Raw genomic sequence first — 19594 nt, 5'->3', positions numbered from 1 at the left:
CGTAACTCATGTTACGGTCCGTAACATGTCACCGTAACATCGGCTAAATTTCCAGAGAGTTTCAATGAAATCATCAATGTTATGGTGGAGTGTTACGGTCCGTAACTCATGTTACGGTCCGTAACAAGTCACCGTAACATCAGCCAAATTTCCAGAGAGTTGCCAAGTAGAGTCACAAGTTACGCCTCAAAAGGACGGACCGTAACACAGGTTACGGTCCGTCGCATGATGGCCGTAACGTGAAAGCTGACAAATGACGAATTGAAGGACGGACCGTAACACAGGTTACGGTCCGTAACGATGCGGCGTAAGGACATTTTTGTCCAGAAACTTGGCGCGATTTTTGGCTCTATAAATACTTAATGTAGGGTTTTAAATCATCATTCAGATTTTGTTTTGGAGGCACAAACCCTAGGTCTTTCATCTTAGAAGTTGTTGGAGCATTTAAGACAACAATTTCACTCTCATTCCATCTTGTAATTGCATTGTAAGTTCATTATGTTTACTTGTAAGCTTTCTTTGTTATCCAACATTATGAGTAGCTAATTTTAAAGCTAAGGTTGTGGAACCCATGATGGATATTATGTGAATAGATTTCTATTATTGATATATGCATAATGGTTGTTGATATTCATTCAGTTTTTATACTTTAGTGTTGGGTGATGATTGCAAGCATTATCCGAAGCCATTATATTAACTGTTCTTGGGAAAGAAAGTTAGTATTGGTAAGATTGAATGACAATAACTCGAGGCGTTAACCCTTGTTTAATAGACTAACTTAGGAATAAGAATAAGTCTAAATTGGCATCATTGGTCGCTCTTCGATTGTAACTCTTTTATATTCGGAAGAATCATAAAAAGGAAATACGACTTAACTGTTGGAAAACATTAAGAAGTCCTTAAGAGACCAAGTGCATATTCATAGAACAACCATTAGAAGTATATCACATTGAAACCTGAAGCATAATATCTAATCAAATTGGGGAACACAACCTTAGTCTCTCTCTCTCACATTAATTACATTTTAAGTCAAAGTATTAAATTACATTATTCAACAATCAATTCAAACTATCCGGAATAGGATTAAAGCATTTAAAGACCGGTATCGCATACGAGTAGTACTCTTTTCTCTCCATATTCCCTGTGGGATTCGATCCCAACCTTGTTGGGTTACTATATTTGACAACGTCCGCTTTACGCCATTAATAGGTGTAATTTGAGCGTATCAGGGGCGTAGGGGAAGGGAGCAGGGGTGGGGGCGTAGAGGTGGGGGCGTAGGGGTGGGTGGGTACGAGTGGGGTGTGGGTGGGGGTATGGGGTTGGGTTGGAGTTGGTGAGGGTTGGGGTGGGGGTGCAAAAAACAAAAAAAAAATCAAAAGAATTTTTTTTTGGAAGGAGGGGTGGGGCATAGGTAGGGGTGTGGGTGGGGCTGGAGTTGGAGTTGGAGTTGGTGAGACTTGGATGAGTATTTTTCGGAAAACGTTTTCTATCAACCAAATGAACATGAGAAAATAAGTAAGAAATTCACTTATTTTCCAGTACTCAAACAAACATGAGAAAATAAGTGGAAATTCACTTATTTTCTCGAAAAACATTTTCCAGGAAAACATTTTACTCCATACCGAACACACCCTTTGCCTCTCTTCAAACTACCATCAGTGTTATTAATAATATTTTCTTGTCTAAGTTCTTCATGTAAAATTGTTGTAGATCCTACAACTACGTCTTCATTAATAAAGCACCCAATATCACCACACGGACATTGACTTCTTGAAACTCCTATAGTAGAATCACTCATACTACTAAAGACCTGTGTTTTTTAAACCCATCAAAAGAAACAATTTTGTCAATACACTAAGTCATCCAACTATAAAATCAGTTCATTGAACTTTAAATATTGAGTTTTACCAATCAACAAACAAGAACAAATCTAAAGGCACAAAAAATTATATATAAACAAAACTCCCAAATAGTTGGGCAACTCTGTTTCAAAAAGGAAAAAAAAGTATCAGCATAATCTAATCCTATAATTTAATCAACAAATGAAAAGGTATTAAAAAACTATATTCTTACCTCCATAATGCATTGATCAATGTTGAAAGAAGAGAAAACTTAGAAAACGAGATTGAAATTTTAGAGAGAAAATGGTTGCTTTGTCCCTTTTTCCCGCCAGCTTTGTACGTGAATTGGAGAATTTGGGATGGGGTGAAAATTGGGGAGGGAAAATTAGGGAGTTTTGGAGTAAAGACTAAAAAGCCCATATTTTTTAATGATTTGGCAGGGCATTTGAGTAAACTAAAAAGTGGGGAAGGAGCTAATATACTACCTTTTATGTAGTATGTTATATATATATATATATATGAGATGGTAACAAATCACTTTATATTTCTTTTAAAAATACATAACTAAATTGTACATTTTTACTTGTCATTGGTCTTTTGTCCTATGTATCAAAATTATCATATTTTATTATTTTGCTATTTGAAAGTAATTTTATTTTTATTCATGAAAGAGTTACGTTTTAATTATAATATTGAGATAAAATGAATAGTATGATAGCAATATTGTTTTAAGAAATTGTGATTTTTTCATTGTTTGAAAGTTAAGATGTTATAGTTGATTTACATTTCATAATAGTTTTTATTTCATTGTATTGTTCATACTTGTAAAATTATATTATATATAATTACAAGTTGTAAGTGGCATATAATGGATTGCTTTGATTAATTTTTTTCTGAGGATCAAGCATTATATATATATATATATATATATATATATATATATATATATATATCTTTTATTTTTTATGTAATTTAAGCTATTTAAAAGTATTTATGGTAATTATATTATTTTATGAAATACTAAAAATTAAATACCCATGAGGCTTAGCCTCGCCGAGGCATATGTAAAACGCCCCGCCTTACGCCCCCCGCCTTTTATAACACTGGTATGAATTCTCTTGCCCAAAAAGGAGAAAAGAAGATAAACAAACAATTTTTCTTAACATAATTTCCTTGAAGCTGGGCTGGCGGGCTGTAGCAGCCCAGCAGGATATGTAGCCGCTAGATCGCTGAGGCATATGTAAAACGTCCCGCCTTACGCCTCTGCCTTTTATAACACTGGTATGAATTCTCTTGCCCAAAAAGGAGAAAAGAAGATAAACAAACATTTTTTCTTAACATAATTACCTTGAAGCTGAGCTGACGGGTTGTAGCAGCCCAGCAGGATATGTAGCCGCTAGATCGTTGAGGCATATGTAAAACGCCCCGCCTTTTATAACACTGGTATGAATTCTCTTGCCCAAAAAGGAGAAAAGAAGATAAACAAACAATTTTTCTTAACATAATTACCTTGAAGCTGAGCTGGCGGGCTGTAGCAGCCCACTAGGATATGTAGCCGCTAGATTAGTGCAAGTGTGTGCAAGTTGATCCAGACACAACCATTATGAAAATACGGTTTATAACATAAATTTTCAAATCAGGGGATCAAAACAATTTGAGAGATGTAACTAATTATGCAATGATCAAAAACAAACTTCATAGTCCAAGACCAAAAGGTCACACAAATTTTGCACTAGTTGAAGTAGCTGCAAAGGTCAGTGTAATAAGAGAACTCTTAATTTGTTAAGAGTTCCAGGTTTTGAGCTACAGAATTCATCTGTACTGCTCAGTATGATCTAACTTTTTTTCAATCAATTATCGATACAAAGATCACTTAATCTCAAGAAGCCATCTGTAATTCTGACTTCAGATAAAGCTAGTATTAGAACAGAAGAATCACTTGTACCAAACAAACAAACAAACAAACGTGATTCATGGTTATACACTTATACTCAATATAGCAAACAAATGCATATCACAATTCACAATTATACTCCTTAGTAGGGGTGACAAAATCAGCTCATAAAATCATGACCCGCCCAACCCGTTTAGCTTTGGGCGGGTTAATGACCCGGTTATTTATTAACTCAGCTCATTTTGACATGTCCAATTTCAGCCCAACCCGCCCATTTGACACCCCTACTCCTTAGTAACTTCACAAAGTGGTGTTCATGCACCCCAAAATTTACCACTATAATCAAAAGCCTAGTCATTGTGAGCTCTTCTACAGTATACTCGCTCAAGCTGGCCAGTTCAATGATACTCTCAGTTTCTTTCAGAACCTCACCCATGGAAGGCCTGTCATTCATTAACACATCTCATTCTCAATGCAAATAGTCTATCAATGCCTTCGAGTTTTGAACCTGGGCCAATTCTTGGATCTATTAATTGGTAGAGTCTGCAGTTATTTTTTGAATCAGATATGGTCTCTGCAACCAGTCTCACTATGTGTTCTCCTCGTTCTATTGGAGCTCTTGCAGTTATCAGCTCTAGCAACACCACTCCAAAGCTATATACATCACTTTTCTCGGTCAACTGTTGGCTCATCTAACAGTCAGGTTACAAGTATATCCCTAAAATTGTTAGAAAATGGGAAATTGAAGCAGTTCGGTGGACGCATTATGGAATTACAAATGCTTTTTGAAATAAAAATTTGCTTATATCACCATGTTAAACAATGAATAACATGAAGTGACTAATCTTTAATTGGATTCAAAATGATCTTTCTTCATGTTGTTCAATCATTCATGGTCAAGAAAATTACCATTGTTGCTATCCAACCGCCTTCAAGTTTTATGATTTCTTTTTCTCCGTATGACCCACCATATGCTTGCTGGGATTGTGTTGCACACACTAAACTTCTTGCTGGTTACTTTGTTTCTCCAGCTTTTGTAGGGTTCTTTTGCTGTCTCAAGCATGCACCATTTCACCTCTTTAAGATGTAACATCACATTCCATAGTTGCCTCGTAATTAACCTTGCAGTGAATGAACAAGAGGTTGGCATCTTCATACCCCTAATCACATAATGCACATATTGTTGCAAATGATTAGCATCTCCGGCTAGATCTAAGATCATGTAGAGCATTAACCGTATAACATTAAAATGGATTACGACTCAATAATCCAATCCCAAAAAAACAGAAAGCTACATGCTGCGAACCCTTTCAAGTACTTCATAAACTTTACCTTATAATTTCAACTGGTTAAACAAAAATATTAGGCCCATCTTTCTGTTGCCAAGAAATACAAAATTGTACTCCATCTTACTAACTCAAAGTACACTGTATAACGTTCACAAATTCACTCTCCATAGCGCATGGCAATCACATGAATTGACTGTAATCAGATCAGCATTCTGATTGCTAAACTCATCAGCTATCACCAGTAATCCCCACAGGAACATGTCCCACCCTTGAAGCAATGAAACCTGTGGCAATCCCTTACTGTAATCACTCTTCCTGTCATACCAGATAGAAACTTAATTGCATTATGACAGTCACCACATATTCTCAAATTCTTTATGATAAGAATAGGTTCAGAATCTTTGGTCGATAAAAGTCCGAAAGCAACTGCCAGCTTTTCACTGTGATGCCACAAGCTTCTCTCTCTCTCCTCCTGTCTAGTTCCATCATCTCTCAGCAGAGCCCACCTCAAATCCGGAGAATACCCTTCTTGCTTCATCTTCTTTGACATCTCTTCCCAGAATTTATACACCAAATTTATCATCGGATGAGAACTATCTTCTGCCACAAAGACATGAACCCTCTTGGCCACCTCAATCCAACTACACCCCACTTGCTTTCTAACTCCCTTGTCTCGCATTTCTTTTCTAATCAATGCTACCTCTTCCCATCTGCCGAGACAAGCATTCATGTGCGCAAGCATGACATACGGCGCCGCATTTGATGGATCCAGCTGAACACACTGGTTAGCTGCCTTTGTTGCTAGCCCTATATTACCATGCGTTCGACATGCCCTAAGTAACGAGCCCCAGCCAATTGTACCAGGATTATATGGCATTGTTTCGATTAGTCTCTCTGCTTCTTCGAGCTTCCCTGCTCGACCCAAAAGGTCGATCATGCATATATAGTGCTCAGCCTCCGGTTTTATCCCAAATTTATGAGTCATTAAACCAAAATACTTCTTCCCTTCCTCGACTTTTCCAGTGTGTGCACATGAAGATAGGACAGAGATGAAAGTTATATTTGTAGGTGTCATATTTCCTTCAAGCATCCATGCAAATAGTAAAAGCGACTCTGCTCCATGCCCATGCTGAGCATAGCCTGCTATCATAGAATTTAAAGTGACAGCATTATGCTCAGGCATTCTATCAAAAAGTAGTCTTGCATCTTGCAGATTTCCACATTTAGAATACATTGTAATGAGAGCATTGTTCACTGAGATTCGATTGGATGGAATGCTAGATTTGATTGCCAAAGAGTGAATCTGTTTCCCTTGCGACGGCGATGACAAGTTAGAACATGCACTAATCACACAAACAAAGCTGCAATCATCAGGGTGATGACCAGCAAGCTGCATTTGTCTAAAACAAGCAACAGCTTCTTCACACAATTCAGACTGTGAATATCCAGAAATCATTGTGTTCCAAACGACCAAGTCAGGATAAGGAATTTCCCGAAATACTTTCTTGCAATCTAATATACCATCACTACATTTTGAATACAAATCAATCAGCCCACTTCCAACATGTGGATTTTCTTGAAACCCCATTTTGATTAACCGAGCATGAAATTGAAGCCCACCACGCAAGTCTTCGATAGACGTAAGCGCTGTCAATACACTTGCCAAAGTAAACATATCTAAACATAACTCCCTAAATTCCATTTCTTTATACAAAGCCAATGCCTTTATCCCTTCCCTATGCTGCCCATAAGCAACAATCATCGTGTTCCAAGAAACCTCATCTTTTATCTCACCCATCGACTCAAAAACCCCTCGCGCATAATCAAGAACCCCATTTTTACTATAATACGTAATAAGCGTGTTGTTAACAGAAGCATAAGAGTTAAGGCCAGTATATACAGACATGCAATGAAGCTGAGTTATAAAACCAACATTATCATTAGCAGCAGTAATAGCAGCGGAAAGTGTAAACCCATCCATAGCAAGACACGTGTCCTTCAAGTCAAGAAAGAGTCTAACAGCAGGCAGAGTGTAACCAAGGTCAGCATAAGCAGAAATAAGGGTGTTGTAGGAAACAATATCTGGTTGGGGAATTTTATCGAACAAGTGGTGTGCAAGGTGGGGTTGACCTTCTTTAGCATAGGCATTGAGGATAGCATTGAAAGAGAAGACATTGGGTTGTTGGGTTGCTTCGAAAGCTTTACGAGCAGTGTTAAGTAGGCCACATTTGGAGTAGAGAAGGATGAAATGGTTGGAGAAGTAAGTAGATTGTGGAATCAGTGATTTGATGTAAAGTGTATGTAGAGATTTGCCAGTTAAGAGGTTTCTTTGGGCTATGCATGTTTTTAAAATGTGGAAGCTCTCCACCAATGTTTGTTGGTTCATCAGCCACTGCACTATTTGCTCTCAAATGTAGCTGGAATATTGGGAGGGAAGGAATTATATCGTTGATATTTTAAATTTTTTTAATGAGACAACAAAACAAAAATTAATTTACACAGGAGCATATGGTAAATGAAGTTGTAATGGATCACCGAGCAAAGACTAGACAAAAAAATATGTGATTTATTTGAATGTATGTAAGCTTTGGTGAAATATTAATTTGTACACAAGCTAAGCAATTTCTTCAGTTTTGTTTAAAATTTAGTGGACATAGTTATCACGTACCCGAGTTGTTGAGTTGGTTGGCGGAAGCAAACGGAAGCAACCTAGCAGGTAAGTAGGCAGTGAATTAATGAGGTGCGCGTAAGATGACCCTTACACCACAGTCATAAAAAGATATCTTATAACATTAAAATTACAAACGAAGAATGTTTGCCTAATATCAAAACCATTTGATCAGAGGTGTGTTACAAGCCAAAACCTCATGCACATTTAACACTTGATTTTGAATATTGTAAATTACTCGTAACTAATTATGCAATTAAGCCCCCGTTTGGCCATAAGAATTATTCACTTTATTCCGGAATTTTTTCATTTTTTTTCGGAATCAGCGTTTGGCCATGAAAATTCCGAATACAACTTGAAGTTGTATTCTGAAATACCAAAAACTCAAAAAACTTGTTTTTCAAAAAAATTCACTTTTTCCACTTTTTTACGACTACATTTCACCAAAAACTACAATTTCAAAAACTATGGCCAAACACAACTCCAACTCCAAATTCCAAAAAAAATGATTTTTTTTTTGTATCTATGGACAAACGGGGCCTTAAGAGAACTCTTGATTTGTTACAGTTCTGGGTTTTGAGCTATAAGTATCATATGTAGTCCTGTACAGTATGATCCAACCTTTTATAGAACAAATATCGATACAAAGATCACTCAATCTCAAGAAGTCATCAGTAATTCTGACTTCAGGTATAGTTAGTATTAATACAGAAGAATCACTAGTACCAAACATCAAACAAAAGGTAATTCATAGTTATGCTCAATATTACAAACTAATGTAAATCACAGTAATAGTCCATAGTAACTTCATTAAGTGATGTTCATTCCGCCAGAAGTGTATTTACCACTATAATCAAAAGCCTTGTCATTATAAAAATCGTCAAGACTGACTTGAGTTGTGTCCCCATAGCTAGTTGAAGTAAGGTCTTCTTCAGTATACTTGCTCAAGCTAGCCAGTTCAAGGATACTCTCAATTTCTTTCACAGCCTCACCCATGGAGGGCCTCTCGGCCCCGGATTCATTAACACATCTCATTGCCAATGTACATAGTCTATCAACGCCTTCGAGTTTTGAACCTGGACCTATTCTTGGATCTATTAATTGGTAGAGTTTGCTGTTATCTTCTGAATCAAATATGGTCTCTGCAACCAGTCTCACGATGTGTTTTCCTCGTTCTATTGGAGCTCTTGCAGTTATCAGCTCTAGCAACACTACTCCAAAGCTATATACATCACTTTTCTCAGTCAACTGTTGGCTCATGTAATATTCAGGATCCAAGTACCCCTACATAGGAACATTCATAGAAAATGGGATTTCGAAGTATTATGAATGGTACATTATGGAATTACTTATGTTCTTTGAAATCAGACTTTGCATATATCGCCACGTTAAACAATGAATAACATGTGGTGACTAATCTTTAATTGGATTCCAAATGATTTTTCTTCATGTTGTTCAGTAATTCATGGTCAAGAAAATTAGTCTTGTTGCTATCCAACAGCCTTGAAGTGTTTGGGTTTTTAACATAGGCAATCTATAAGAGAGTTATAACACAGCTCAAATTGATCCATCAAGGTTTGAGGTTGTAATACTCACCAATGTACCTTTGACTTGAGTGGTGACATGGCCCTTGTCGTCGTCTCTCAAAAGTTTAGATAGGCCAAAATCAGCAACTTTTGCGGTTAAATGGTCATCCAGTAAGATGTTATTTGACTTAACATCCCTGTGTATAATGGGAGGATCTGCAAGCTCATGCAAGTATGCCAAACCTCTCGCAGCATCAAGGGCTATCCTAAGTCTCCTAGTCCACTCCAATTGGAGTTTTGGCTTGACTGCAAGAGCATATGCAGATCAAGAATAACCAAATTAGATTTGTATATAAGCCCAAACATTGTGATACAAACCTTCTTGTATCATACTAGAAAACTCCATTTCAACTTTGCTAGAGGGCTAGAAAACTTAGGTATCTCTAGCATATCCTAAAACAATCAAGTATCTGAAGAGTTTTATTCGTGACTAGGAGAAAATCCATGATGGTGATGGAGAGAGTTTCAGTTGGAAATGCTATTCCTTGGAGGAGAATGGCTGGATATCATATAATGACCAAGTATGGAAAAGGAGCGGAAGCAATATAACGAATTCAAATTTCCACAAAGGTAATTGAAACACTTTCCACTGTATGAACAGGACAGTTCACTGGACAGATCGATATTGTATTAGTGAAGAAATATTACTCCATCTCCTAATTTTCCAGATCGGACAGAACTTAGCATCTGCTTACTCTGAAGAAAGATATGAAATGACAAATGCGGATAAATATTCTTTGAAGGTCATTGAAAATAAGAGAGGAATTACCTGAGAGACTTTCCCTTAGAGTACCCTTTGGAATGTACTCATAGACCAGCATTTGTTCGCCTTGCTCATAACAAAATCCAACCAGGTTTACAACATTCTTGTGATGAATCCTTGACAGTAGCTCAATCTCTGTTTTGAACTCAAAAGCCCCCTGCATTGATCCATGTTGTGCTCTTTTAATTGCAACTACCTCCCCAGCAGTAAGAGTTGCTTTGTAGACCTGTTGATGCTACATGTATCAGTCTAGAAAATTTTGACATGCCACGAAGAAAATAGCAAAGGAGTGTGAAAGATGCAATATTATTGTACCGTGCAACGCTCATGTCAGTCATGCAGAAAAATCAAGATATAATCCTAGATGACTGAACATCAACTGTTAGTGAATATTAACAATATAGTTCAATTACAAATGCCTCAGCAATTTCCTATAGCTCCTAAGTTGCTGGTAAATAACACAAATGAGGAAGGGGTAAAACATACAGGTGGGTGGCAACAGCAGCATACTTGATGGGATAATTAGTTAGTTTTAGGAAACGACTATTTTAGCAGCTGACCTAACAACAGAAGTAAACCAATTAACCAAGAGACACATTTCCTTATTGCCTTTGGCTTTTCAGACCAAGAAATACTACCTCCCCATAATCATTGCAACATCCTGACAGCTGAATAAATCTTAGACTAGTTCAGTTCATAATCATGGTGGAAAATAGGAAATGTTTTTAAATGGATTAAAAATAAATAGTTAGTTGTGTAGATCGCTTCGTTCACTTTAACTCATCCGCGTATTTCTCCATATAGGCAAGGTGGACTTTTCTTTAATAAATGTGAAATCTGTAGAAGAAGTTTGTGATCCCATGTGCAGGAAGTTATAGCCATATCGACATATAACTATTGCATTCAACAATTCCCTGTCACCTGTTCATTGATGAGTAGCAGAGATCAAACAAGTGAATTTATGCCACTATATTATGAGATGGTCAGCATGTCAGAACAAGTCAAGAGCTTATGACCACTATATTCCCTGTCCTCATTTAGTGTCAGAACAATGACAGGTTTAATGTGATAGTTGGAGCAAAGATCATACAAGTCAAGAGCTTATGACCATCTCTGCATTTTACAATGGTAGTTAAAGTGAATTTATGCCACTATATTATAAGATGGTCAGCATGTTATTCATCCATTCGTATGTGGAAATTAAGACCTTAACACTCTGTGCTGAACTTCATAGCAGGAAAGAAAAGAAAGAGAGATTGTAAACCTTCCCATAGCCCCCAGATCCAATGCAGTTAGATTCTGAAAAATTATTTGTGCACTTCCTAATCTCTTCAAATGAGAACCATCTTGCTCCTTTAAGTTGTGGCACAGCACCACTCTTATCACGGTCCCAAGATTCTGAATTCACACGAAGACATCATGGGAAGACAAAAAAACTACTTAAAAGTTAAAAAAACAATAATGTCAAGGGTCCAGATCTAAGAAGAACTAATCTTACCAAAAGGGTTACTGCTATGACCAGCTCTTTTAGCTATATTTCTCTGGCGAAAAGCATAAAGACCAGCACAGAGTGTTAAGAGAACAAGCACTGCACCACCAACCGATGCTCCAATGATGATACCAGTATGTGATGACTTCTTCTTTCCGTCTAAATTAAAATAAAAAAATAAAAAAATAAAAGCAAACTTGTTAAGCTCGATAAAAGTTGCAAATCTATCCAGAAAAGAATTTGAGAACAAGAGGAAACAAAAGATTGCTTTTTGTATGTTTAGTTACCTGCAAAGCAACAGTAACCTTCAGAAGTAAAGAAGAAGGGTCCAAAAAATTGGAGTTGGAAAGGATTCCGGTTAAGCAGGTAACCAATAGAAGAAGTTGATGTTCGATTGAAACTGTCCTGTGTTGAAGGAAAGATTTGTGCTTCAATTTGTAGATATAAATAAATATCAATTGTTGGATCACTAAGAGAAACTGAATCCACCGGCAGTCCATTGGATAGAAAGGCAGACATCATCGAGCCAGCAAGGGTTGTAAAGTAGCTTGAGTTCTCTAAATTTGAGAAGGACAGGGAAAAGAAATGCAGTGTCCCAGTGTATGGAAATGAACATTTGCATGTAGGACTTAATGCTTTGTCTGAATTGCAGGACATTGCTGGACAACTCTGAGGTGATGAAAAGGAATCATTGGAAATCTGAACTGCACAGTATCTGGCTGTTGCTCCAGCTCCATCACAAATAGGGTTGCCAGTGAGTCTGCAAAATACAATAGAACATTATTCTCGAAGACAGAAGAATGTGCATGCTCTAATAAGAGGGTTAATAACAGAGAAGTAATTTGCTCACGATATATTCATATTGTATTCTGCTTTCTGGGTGAAGTTCTGGATAGAATTATTTCTTAAATCAAGTGTTAAATTGTTCCCATATCCAGTCCCAATGTCCAATGTCCCATTGAGCTTGTTGTTGGCTAATCCTCTACAAATATATAAACAAAATGATGATCAAATAAAATGCTTCCTGTAGGAGTGATGCTGTAGATCCTAAGGCCAAGTAGTAATTTTAATGAATGAACATCCCCTGCCTAAATTAGGTTTTATGATAGAACAAGTATGAACTTACATAGTCTCCAAGTTAGGAAGGCTGAATAACTCAACAGGTATTTGTCCCTGCAGTGTTGTGTTCTCCATATATCTGTTACAATGTCCATCAAAGATTACTAAAGAAGCAAATAACCCCAGGGATTAATTCAACCTAAAAAACGAGGAAGCACACAGAGTAGCTAACTTCCTAGAACTATCCGTATTTGGATATGTGCCGCTTAAGAGCAAGCTCCTCCTCTACAGGATTTGCAGACTAGTACTTGTTTAGGCTTACATTTACAATATAGATTTGCATAAAGAAAGAGTGCTACCAAATTAGTCTAAAACAGTAGCAGAAATACTCAACACCGAATACTACTGGCGAGACTGTTCAGCCATAAAATACAGCGTGAAAATAATGGAAGAAAAATCCATTTTCTTCATAAGGTTTTATTTCTCCAATCCTAATAAATGACTCGTAGAGATAGTAGCTGCAATAACTTAGGCCTCTGCCAGTTAATGGCAGGCACATTAGAGGACATTTTGTATGTTATTTAAGTTCAGGTTTTACTTGATACAACTAAGTTTCTGTGTGCACGTGAGAGAGAGGCGATAGAGAAATACATTGTTTTCAATGATGTTAGGTTTGTAAGCCATTTTGGAACGTCTGATGGGTTGAAACTGTTATTGCTCATGCCCCTGCAAACAATAGGAACTGAATTAAAAGGTGAATAAATCAAATAGGTATATCACATTATTCACATCCTTGCCAAAAGGAGTCACTAATAAATAGAATGAAGCATTTATATGATGAGAACTCTCAAATCTGTCATAAGAGAAGCCAAGTCTACCAAGTTTCTACAAGCATTAGTAAAGATTGTTATAGTTATAAAACCTAAACACCAACTTACACATAGCTTAGAAAATTCATCCCTGTAAGGTCTGGAATTGATCCATTGAGATTATTATTGGATAAGTACCTAAAACAAAAAAGAAAGACTTATTTTCAAAATAAAAAACCAATAACATGCTACTTTTACATAGGGATCAACAGAAATTGATTAGGTATATCCTCTATTGAGTGCATACAGCTCGTTGAGACTTTGTAACATTGTGAGGTTGGAAGGTACAGGTCCATTGAGAGAGTTCCAGTCCAGTCGCCTGTAGCCATGACAAGAAATGTAATGAAAATGAACGTAACTTCAGGTAGAAAGTACATGAGCGAATATTTCTGACAGCACTAGGGAACTCACAAAATTTCTAAATTTGGCAGACTTCCCAGAGACTCCGGAATGTCACCTATCAGTTTGTTGTGATCTAAAATCCTGATCAATAGGAAGCTAAGTATCATCAGAGATCAAGAGAAAAATGAATTGCGGCATGGCTGCTTCTTATTAATCAACATCATTTCTTCAGCATCAAATCTCCATTCTTCAGGTCTTTTAGCCGAAAAATCAAGTCTTTACTCTTTTTAATATTCCATCGACATAGAACATGCATTAAATATATTGTTCTCTCCAAGGATATTATAGTATTAAAACTTCACAGCATACTTTGGAATTGATGCATATGATTGTGCTGGCATAGAGCCCAATGCAGAAGAGCACATATTCTATCAAAGCAACACTGTTAGTCAATCCATTTTGTCTTGAGGAAGTCAAAACACATAAAGGATGTCATGATAAATACAAATATGTACCATAAGTATATGCAAATGGCAATTGATAACTAAACAAAGAGAGATAAAAGAAAGATCTTATACAAAGGAAATGTAAAATACTTGCATCGCTCCCTGCGACAAAGCACACAATAAAAAGAAAAAGCAAAAACATACATCCTCAAAACTTTCTACTCAGGTTGGAAGTAATAAAAGGTCATTATGTATTTATTCTTCAAAAGGTTTAACAAACCTAAGTAAATCAAGTAACTAGATATATGAGTTTGTTAAAATGAAAATATACACTTTAACTTGCCTACATACTCACACATGTATCAGCTTCATGGTTGGACTGAAGAGTCGAGATTGGATAGGGCCAGAGAGCTGATTTTTTGACAAGTGACTGCAAGAAACGGATAAAACTTTACACAACTATTAAGGAAGAGAAAAAGACTAGCATAAAAAAGTTACATTTTATAGCGAGGAAACATACAGGTGTCTGGTATTGACTAGCCAATCCAAACCAGGTTCTGAACCGCGTGAGATTGGGATAGTCCCACTAATTTTATTGTCACTGAGATCAAGCCATGACAACTTAGATAAATTGCCAATTGATGGTGGAATTGGCCCAGTGAAGCTGTTAGAAGTTAGAGATCTGCAGAAATGTTGTAAAAAAGACAAGAAAATAAGTCAAAGAAGCTGACTGCTATAAAGAACATAAACCATAGACCTTAAACAAAGATGAAGAATGTATTGAAACATAATAACAAATAGAGATGTCCTCTATGTGGTGTGCTTCTGTTTATATAACCATAAGATGATCCTCGACAAAAGTAAAGGTGCTTGAGTTTTTTCATTAAGAAACTACAAAATGAATCCATACCACTCCTCGTCTCATTTACTTCACATGTTAGGGATGAATTCACTTTAACTGGACCACTAAGTTCCAATAAGTCAATTTCAATTTACTGAATCCTACTCCGGCACACGTCCATAATCTAGGCAGTGCACATTACAAGTTGTTTGTTAGAGAATCTCTCGATTATATACCCACCACTGATGGGCAACTTTTTGTTTTTGAACCAAAGCCAATCTTAATAATGTTGAATAGACCTTTCGCATGAACTGAACCTAATTTGACTGAGCCCTTAATAAGAAAAGCAAAAAATATTGTCAATCAAAGTTGTTTTTAACTGCAAGAATAATAACTCAGCTGCCCAAGTCCGACTTAGAAAAAATGCACAATTTTACTCCAGGTAAACAAAAAGGAAGTAGTTAATGATTAAACTTCAGATAAACAAAAAGGAAGAAATCAATGATTAAACTTCAGGTAAACAAAAATCCTTACATAAAAACCAGCTGCTGCAGAGAACCAATTGATTCTGGAATTGGACCAAAGAAGCTGCAACCAACTAAGATTCTGCACAAAATGACCAGCTTCTGAAGTCAGAATCTAGAGTACACAGTTGTATAGAACATACTGGAGTGGCCATTTAAATTTCTTACAAGGTTGTCAAATTCTTCAAATTTCCAATTGATGGTGAAAGAGTTCCTTTCAAGCCAACATTATTCGAGAGGTCCCTACAACAAAGAAGCTCATAATATGTGCTTCAAAAACCAAATTTGGTACAATAAAACTAAGCGAATTGATAAACCATTTGAATAGGTTAATTTGGGTAAGAAAAAGGTTTGAAACTAATTAAAGCAGTGGATATCCTCTTATCCAAATAGAAGAATTTATTCCTTTTATTTGAGAGAGAGAGATTTAATTTTTTCGTATGATGTGTATACTCCTTACAAATTCTTACAAGAATTAGATTTGGATCAGGAAGAGATGAGGCCAGAATTATACAAGTAGCAAAGAAAGACATTAATGTTGCACTCATTTACTTTGAGAATTAGCGGCAGTATTCTTAATGATTTTTATATGAAACTACAGTTGTTCTTCAGATGAGAGTTGGAGAAAGGATTATAGGTAAAATAAAGATAATTATGGAATCGTATCATCGATATCTTAACAGTCAAGATAGAAAAAACAGAAATAAAAAACATACAAAATCTGCAATGCAGTTAACGATGAAAGATCTCCGAACTGATTGCCTTCTAGGCCCATGCCTGATAACTTTCTGCAAATGGAAAGTTAAAGAAAACAATGAGGAAGGGAAGATAGGCAAGCTACAGAACAATCAGAAGTTTAAAATATCGAGGATATACATCGAGGTTATGCGCGAATTGGTGCAGATTATTCCTGCCCAGCTGCTACCACAAGGATCTGACCCCTCCCAATTTGGTGGCAAGTTATTCCAGCTAGATTTGATAGCAAATAGAGCAGTGGCTGCACAATAAAAGGAATTATAAACAGTTCTGTATTGTACTATCATAAAACTCAAGTTAAAAAAAGCGCAAAACTTTTAAGCATTCAAATTTGACAAATATTCTTTTCAACTGAAAATCCATGACAATAAATCTAGATAGCATAGAAGCTTCTTCCAAAGCTTGTTGCTAATCTAAACTCCACATCTGCATTGCTAACTTTGAACGACTTTTCGGTTGATCAATAATTTGGTCAACTAAACTACAAGAAGAGCATATTTCAACTTTTTTTTCATATGTTTTAAATTGGGTGTAAAGACAGAAAGAGATCCCAATAAAGAAAAGACAACTCTTACTCTGAGTACCTCTGAAATGTGCTTAATTCTGAATGAAGTGTGTTGCCTAGCATTTTGCCCTACAACGCACAAGGAAGTCTGATGTAAACACATCATTTGATCTTCAATGACGCTAAAGAACAGCTAGATCATAAAGTTCTCTAGTTCTTCCTTTGTGATGACTTAGTTTTATCCCTTCCTGTTTTGCTTAACTCTGCTATTTTTCCCTTGTACTAGTTTCCACTAGCATGCAATATAGTAATCAATCACAACACAGCGCCAGCAGTCCACTGACAATCAGCAAGAACTATAGGCTGCGGACCTAGGCACCTCAAACTTTTTAGATGAATTATTCACTCCAACTCAAAGCTTAAAGAGGAACAGAATGAAATAGTCAAATCAAAATTCATCCCCCACAAATTGGGTGCATTGAAGAAATTAGAAAGTAATGCAATAGGCTTTTTTGAAGTTCCATAAATAGAATAAATCATTATTCAGGATGGAGTATGATATTCTATCAACGAGTAGCCAATACTGCACAAACAATTCATGCTGTTTTATACTTTTAAACAGTTGGTAATTTCGGATGCACTCAAGTCTAACTATCTAAGTCTTAGGTTATAGACTCAGTAACTATCAAATCTGAAACAGTTCACCAGTTTACAGAGAAGTGGAATTTAAGCATGAAAAAAAAAGTGCATATCAAGTAGTCTTAATTGGATAATTGGAAGAAAAAAGATTAAAAAAAAAAAAAGCACTACCATCATTGCTGTTTGTCTGTCCCAGTATAGCCAGAATTTGGGATACAAAAATCAGGAGGAAGATATGACTTCTTGAACCCATTAATTCCAGCATAGCAAAACCTTTTTTCTGAACATTCAAAATCCCAATGCTTTTGTTGGAAAAGAAAAACTGTATGTCAGTGCAAGCCTTGTGAACAACGCCTTCCTAATATCCAGCAAGTTATCATTGACCTTCACGCTGCATGGACAAAAGAATGAGTCCAAGAAAATATGTTGAAAACTAAGACAGGACAAATAAAATAATGTGTTTGAAATATATTACAATGATTCCTCGAGCCAACAATAAGAACAAGCCAACAAGAAGAAGGTTTCTTGGTAAGAATCAAGAACTTTGACTAAGTATCCTCGCCCCTTGTCATTTGCTGATTTCATCATCCCTAAAAACTAATCATAAAGGGGTTAGAATTAATTTAAAGGGTGCAGGTAAGAAATATTGTTGTTTAACATATACAGGAAAGCAAATGTTTTCTTTATTTTTGCTATAAAGAAAGAAGATGGTTCATCTGCTGACAAGTTAAAAAGTGGACATATTCTTGTATCTTGGAATTAAGAAGAGTTCTTCCAAGATAAACATTGAAACTTTTGGTGAATATTCAAATATCTAAACTCTAAAGCGACAGCCTGAGGCCTTATAATATAACTATCACAAGTGGGGTAAGGTGAAGAAGAGCAAGTAGAAGAAGAACAAGTATTGGCGCCAAGGCCAAGGTTGAACATTCGAAGAAGTCAAATATTTCTGAAACACTAGAAAATTATGTTTGTCAATATTGCCATGATGAAAATATCTGTTGACATTCTTCCTTAGAGACAAATTATCTCATACCCGAAGGTATTACGATTAGACAAATTCAAGAATGAAATAAGGGTTCCGTCTGATAGACCAGGAATTGTTTCTTTCGTCGCATTAGTCATAATATATGGGATATCACATATATATATATATATATATATATATATATATATATATATATATATATATATATATGTGCGCTTATTAATATACGCATAACTCATAAGATGTCTGATTTCTGATACAAAACATTGAATAATTAAAATAACGTTGGTTTGTGGTATTAAAATCCACATTGTTATTACACTGAATAATTATGCAAGGATCTATATCTATATAATCGCAGGATATAGGCGCGGTGACGTGATACTCTCCTATGCCACGATCTTTATTTATCTTTCTTCTCAAATTTTTCTCTTTATTTGAATATTAATTGTATTATATAATTATTTAAAAAGATTTGGTATATTTGTTCGAATGTTCCGAATACTTACCATGATACTTTGTCTTTTGTAAGTAGATAGTTGTCAAAAATTTGCTTCCCTCTCTCCTCAGTAGTAACTTAATTAGAGCCCGTTTGGATTGGCAGTTGTCAAAAATTTGCTTCCCTCTCTCCTCAGTAGTTACTTAATTAGAGCCCGTTTGAATGGGCTTATAAGTGGCTGAAAACAGCTTTTTTGAGTGTGTGGCTGGCCAGCTTATAAACCATTTTGTGCTTAAAATAAATTCAAAAAAATAATTGTGCTCGTTTGGCTTAGCTTATCTAAAGCTAAAAAAATAAGTTAAGTTACCCCAACTTTTTTTTTTTTTTGGTTTATAATCTGTTTTCAGCTTATAAGTTACTTTTTTAAGCCCATCCAAACAGACTCTTAATCCCGAGCAATTTCTATTCCCCCGTTCATTTTCCATTCAATGTCATTGCTTGGTTACGTTCATATTCATCCATTTCAATTGTCCGTTACTTCCAAAATTGGAGATTTGATTTGCCTCTTATGCTGCCATTTCCTAGATATCAATGTAAAGTTTCTTTCTCTTTATTTAATATAATAACCTATTATTAATTTATGTTTTGATTTTTAC

At 35.9% G+C, this 19594-nt stretch overlaps 2 protein-coding genes across 5 annotated transcripts; both read right to left on the bottom strand.

The window, feature by feature from the left end:
* Positions 1–3589: 3589 nt before the first annotated feature.
* Positions 3590–7705, bottom strand: LOC132598561 (pentatricopeptide repeat-containing protein At3g49710). 2 transcript variants are annotated; one of them, XM_060311511.1, is made up of 2 exons: positions 5068–7705; positions 3590–4895 (listed from the first exon to the last, which is right to left on the bottom strand). In XM_060311511.1, exon 1 carries the CDS (start codon positions 7408–7410, stop codon positions 5260–5262), a length of 2151 nt encoding a protein of 716 aa, XP_060167494.1. In that variant the 5' UTR covers positions 7411–7705; the 3' UTR covers positions 3590–4895; positions 5068–5259. The 2 variants fall into 2 exon arrangements, with proteins under 2 accessions (XP_060167494.1, XP_060167495.1); XM_060311512.1 differs by having other exon boundaries at positions 3590–4856.
* A 609-nt stretch (positions 7706–8314) lies between these two features.
* LOC132598560 (leucine-rich repeat receptor protein kinase HPCA1-like) lies at positions 8315–18615 on the bottom strand. 3 transcript variants are annotated; one of them, XM_060311508.1, is made up of 20 exons: positions 17987–18615; positions 17683–17902; positions 16488–16608; positions 16328–16399; positions 15780–15854; positions 15622–15693; positions 14767–14928; positions 14602–14676; positions 13870–13941; positions 13706–13777; positions 13528–13596; positions 13241–13315; positions 12657–12728; positions 12381–12512; positions 11818–12290; positions 11540–11689; positions 11306–11439; positions 10048–10267; positions 9289–9524; positions 8315–8976 (listed from the first exon to the last, which is right to left on the bottom strand). In XM_060311508.1, exons 2-20 carry the CDS (start codon positions 17774–17776, stop codon positions 8503–8505), a joined length of 2850 nt encoding a protein of 949 aa, XP_060167491.1. In that variant the 5' UTR covers positions 17777–17902; positions 17987–18615; the 3' UTR covers positions 8315–8502. The 3 variants fall into 3 exon arrangements, with proteins under 3 accessions (XP_060167491.1, XP_060167492.1, XP_060167493.1); XM_060311509.1 differs by lacking the exon at positions 17987–18615 and adding an exon at positions 16943–17001 and having other exon boundaries at positions 17683–17889; XM_060311510.1 differs by lacking the exon at positions 17987–18615 and adding an exon at positions 16952–17001 and having other exon boundaries at positions 17683–17889.
* Positions 18616–19594: the final 979 nt, after the last annotated feature.

The sequence above is a fragment of the Lycium barbarum genome, chromosome 6 (assembly GCF_019175385.1).
Source record: "Lycium barbarum isolate Lr01 chromosome 6, ASM1917538v2, whole genome shotgun sequence".
In the NCBI taxonomy this organism is placed as follows: Eukaryota; Viridiplantae; Streptophyta; class Magnoliopsida; order Solanales; family Solanaceae; genus Lycium; species Lycium barbarum.
The sequence above is the reverse complement of the archived record's forward strand: the minus strand, read 5'-3'. Positions and strand labels throughout refer to the sequence as shown.

Excerpts from the sequence above, each read along its gene's own strand:
- LOC132598561 (XM_060311511.1), bottom strand. The coding sequence starts at position 7,410 with ATGAACCAACAAACATTGGTGGAGAGCTTCCACATTTTAAAAACATGC.
- LOC132598560 (XM_060311508.1), bottom strand. The coding sequence starts at position 17,776 with ATGCTGGAATTAATGGGTTCAAGAAGTCATATCTTCCTCCTGATTTTT. Across the intron at positions 13,316-13,527 it reads ATGAATTTTCTAAGCTATGT|GGGCATGAGCAATAACAGTT; the intron begins GTAAGTTGGTGT and ends TATTGTTTGCAG. Across the intron at positions 9,525-10,047 it reads TCTAAGGGAAAGTCTCTCAG|TCAAGCCAAAACTCCAATTG; the intron begins GTAATTCCTCTC and ends ATGCTCTTGCAG.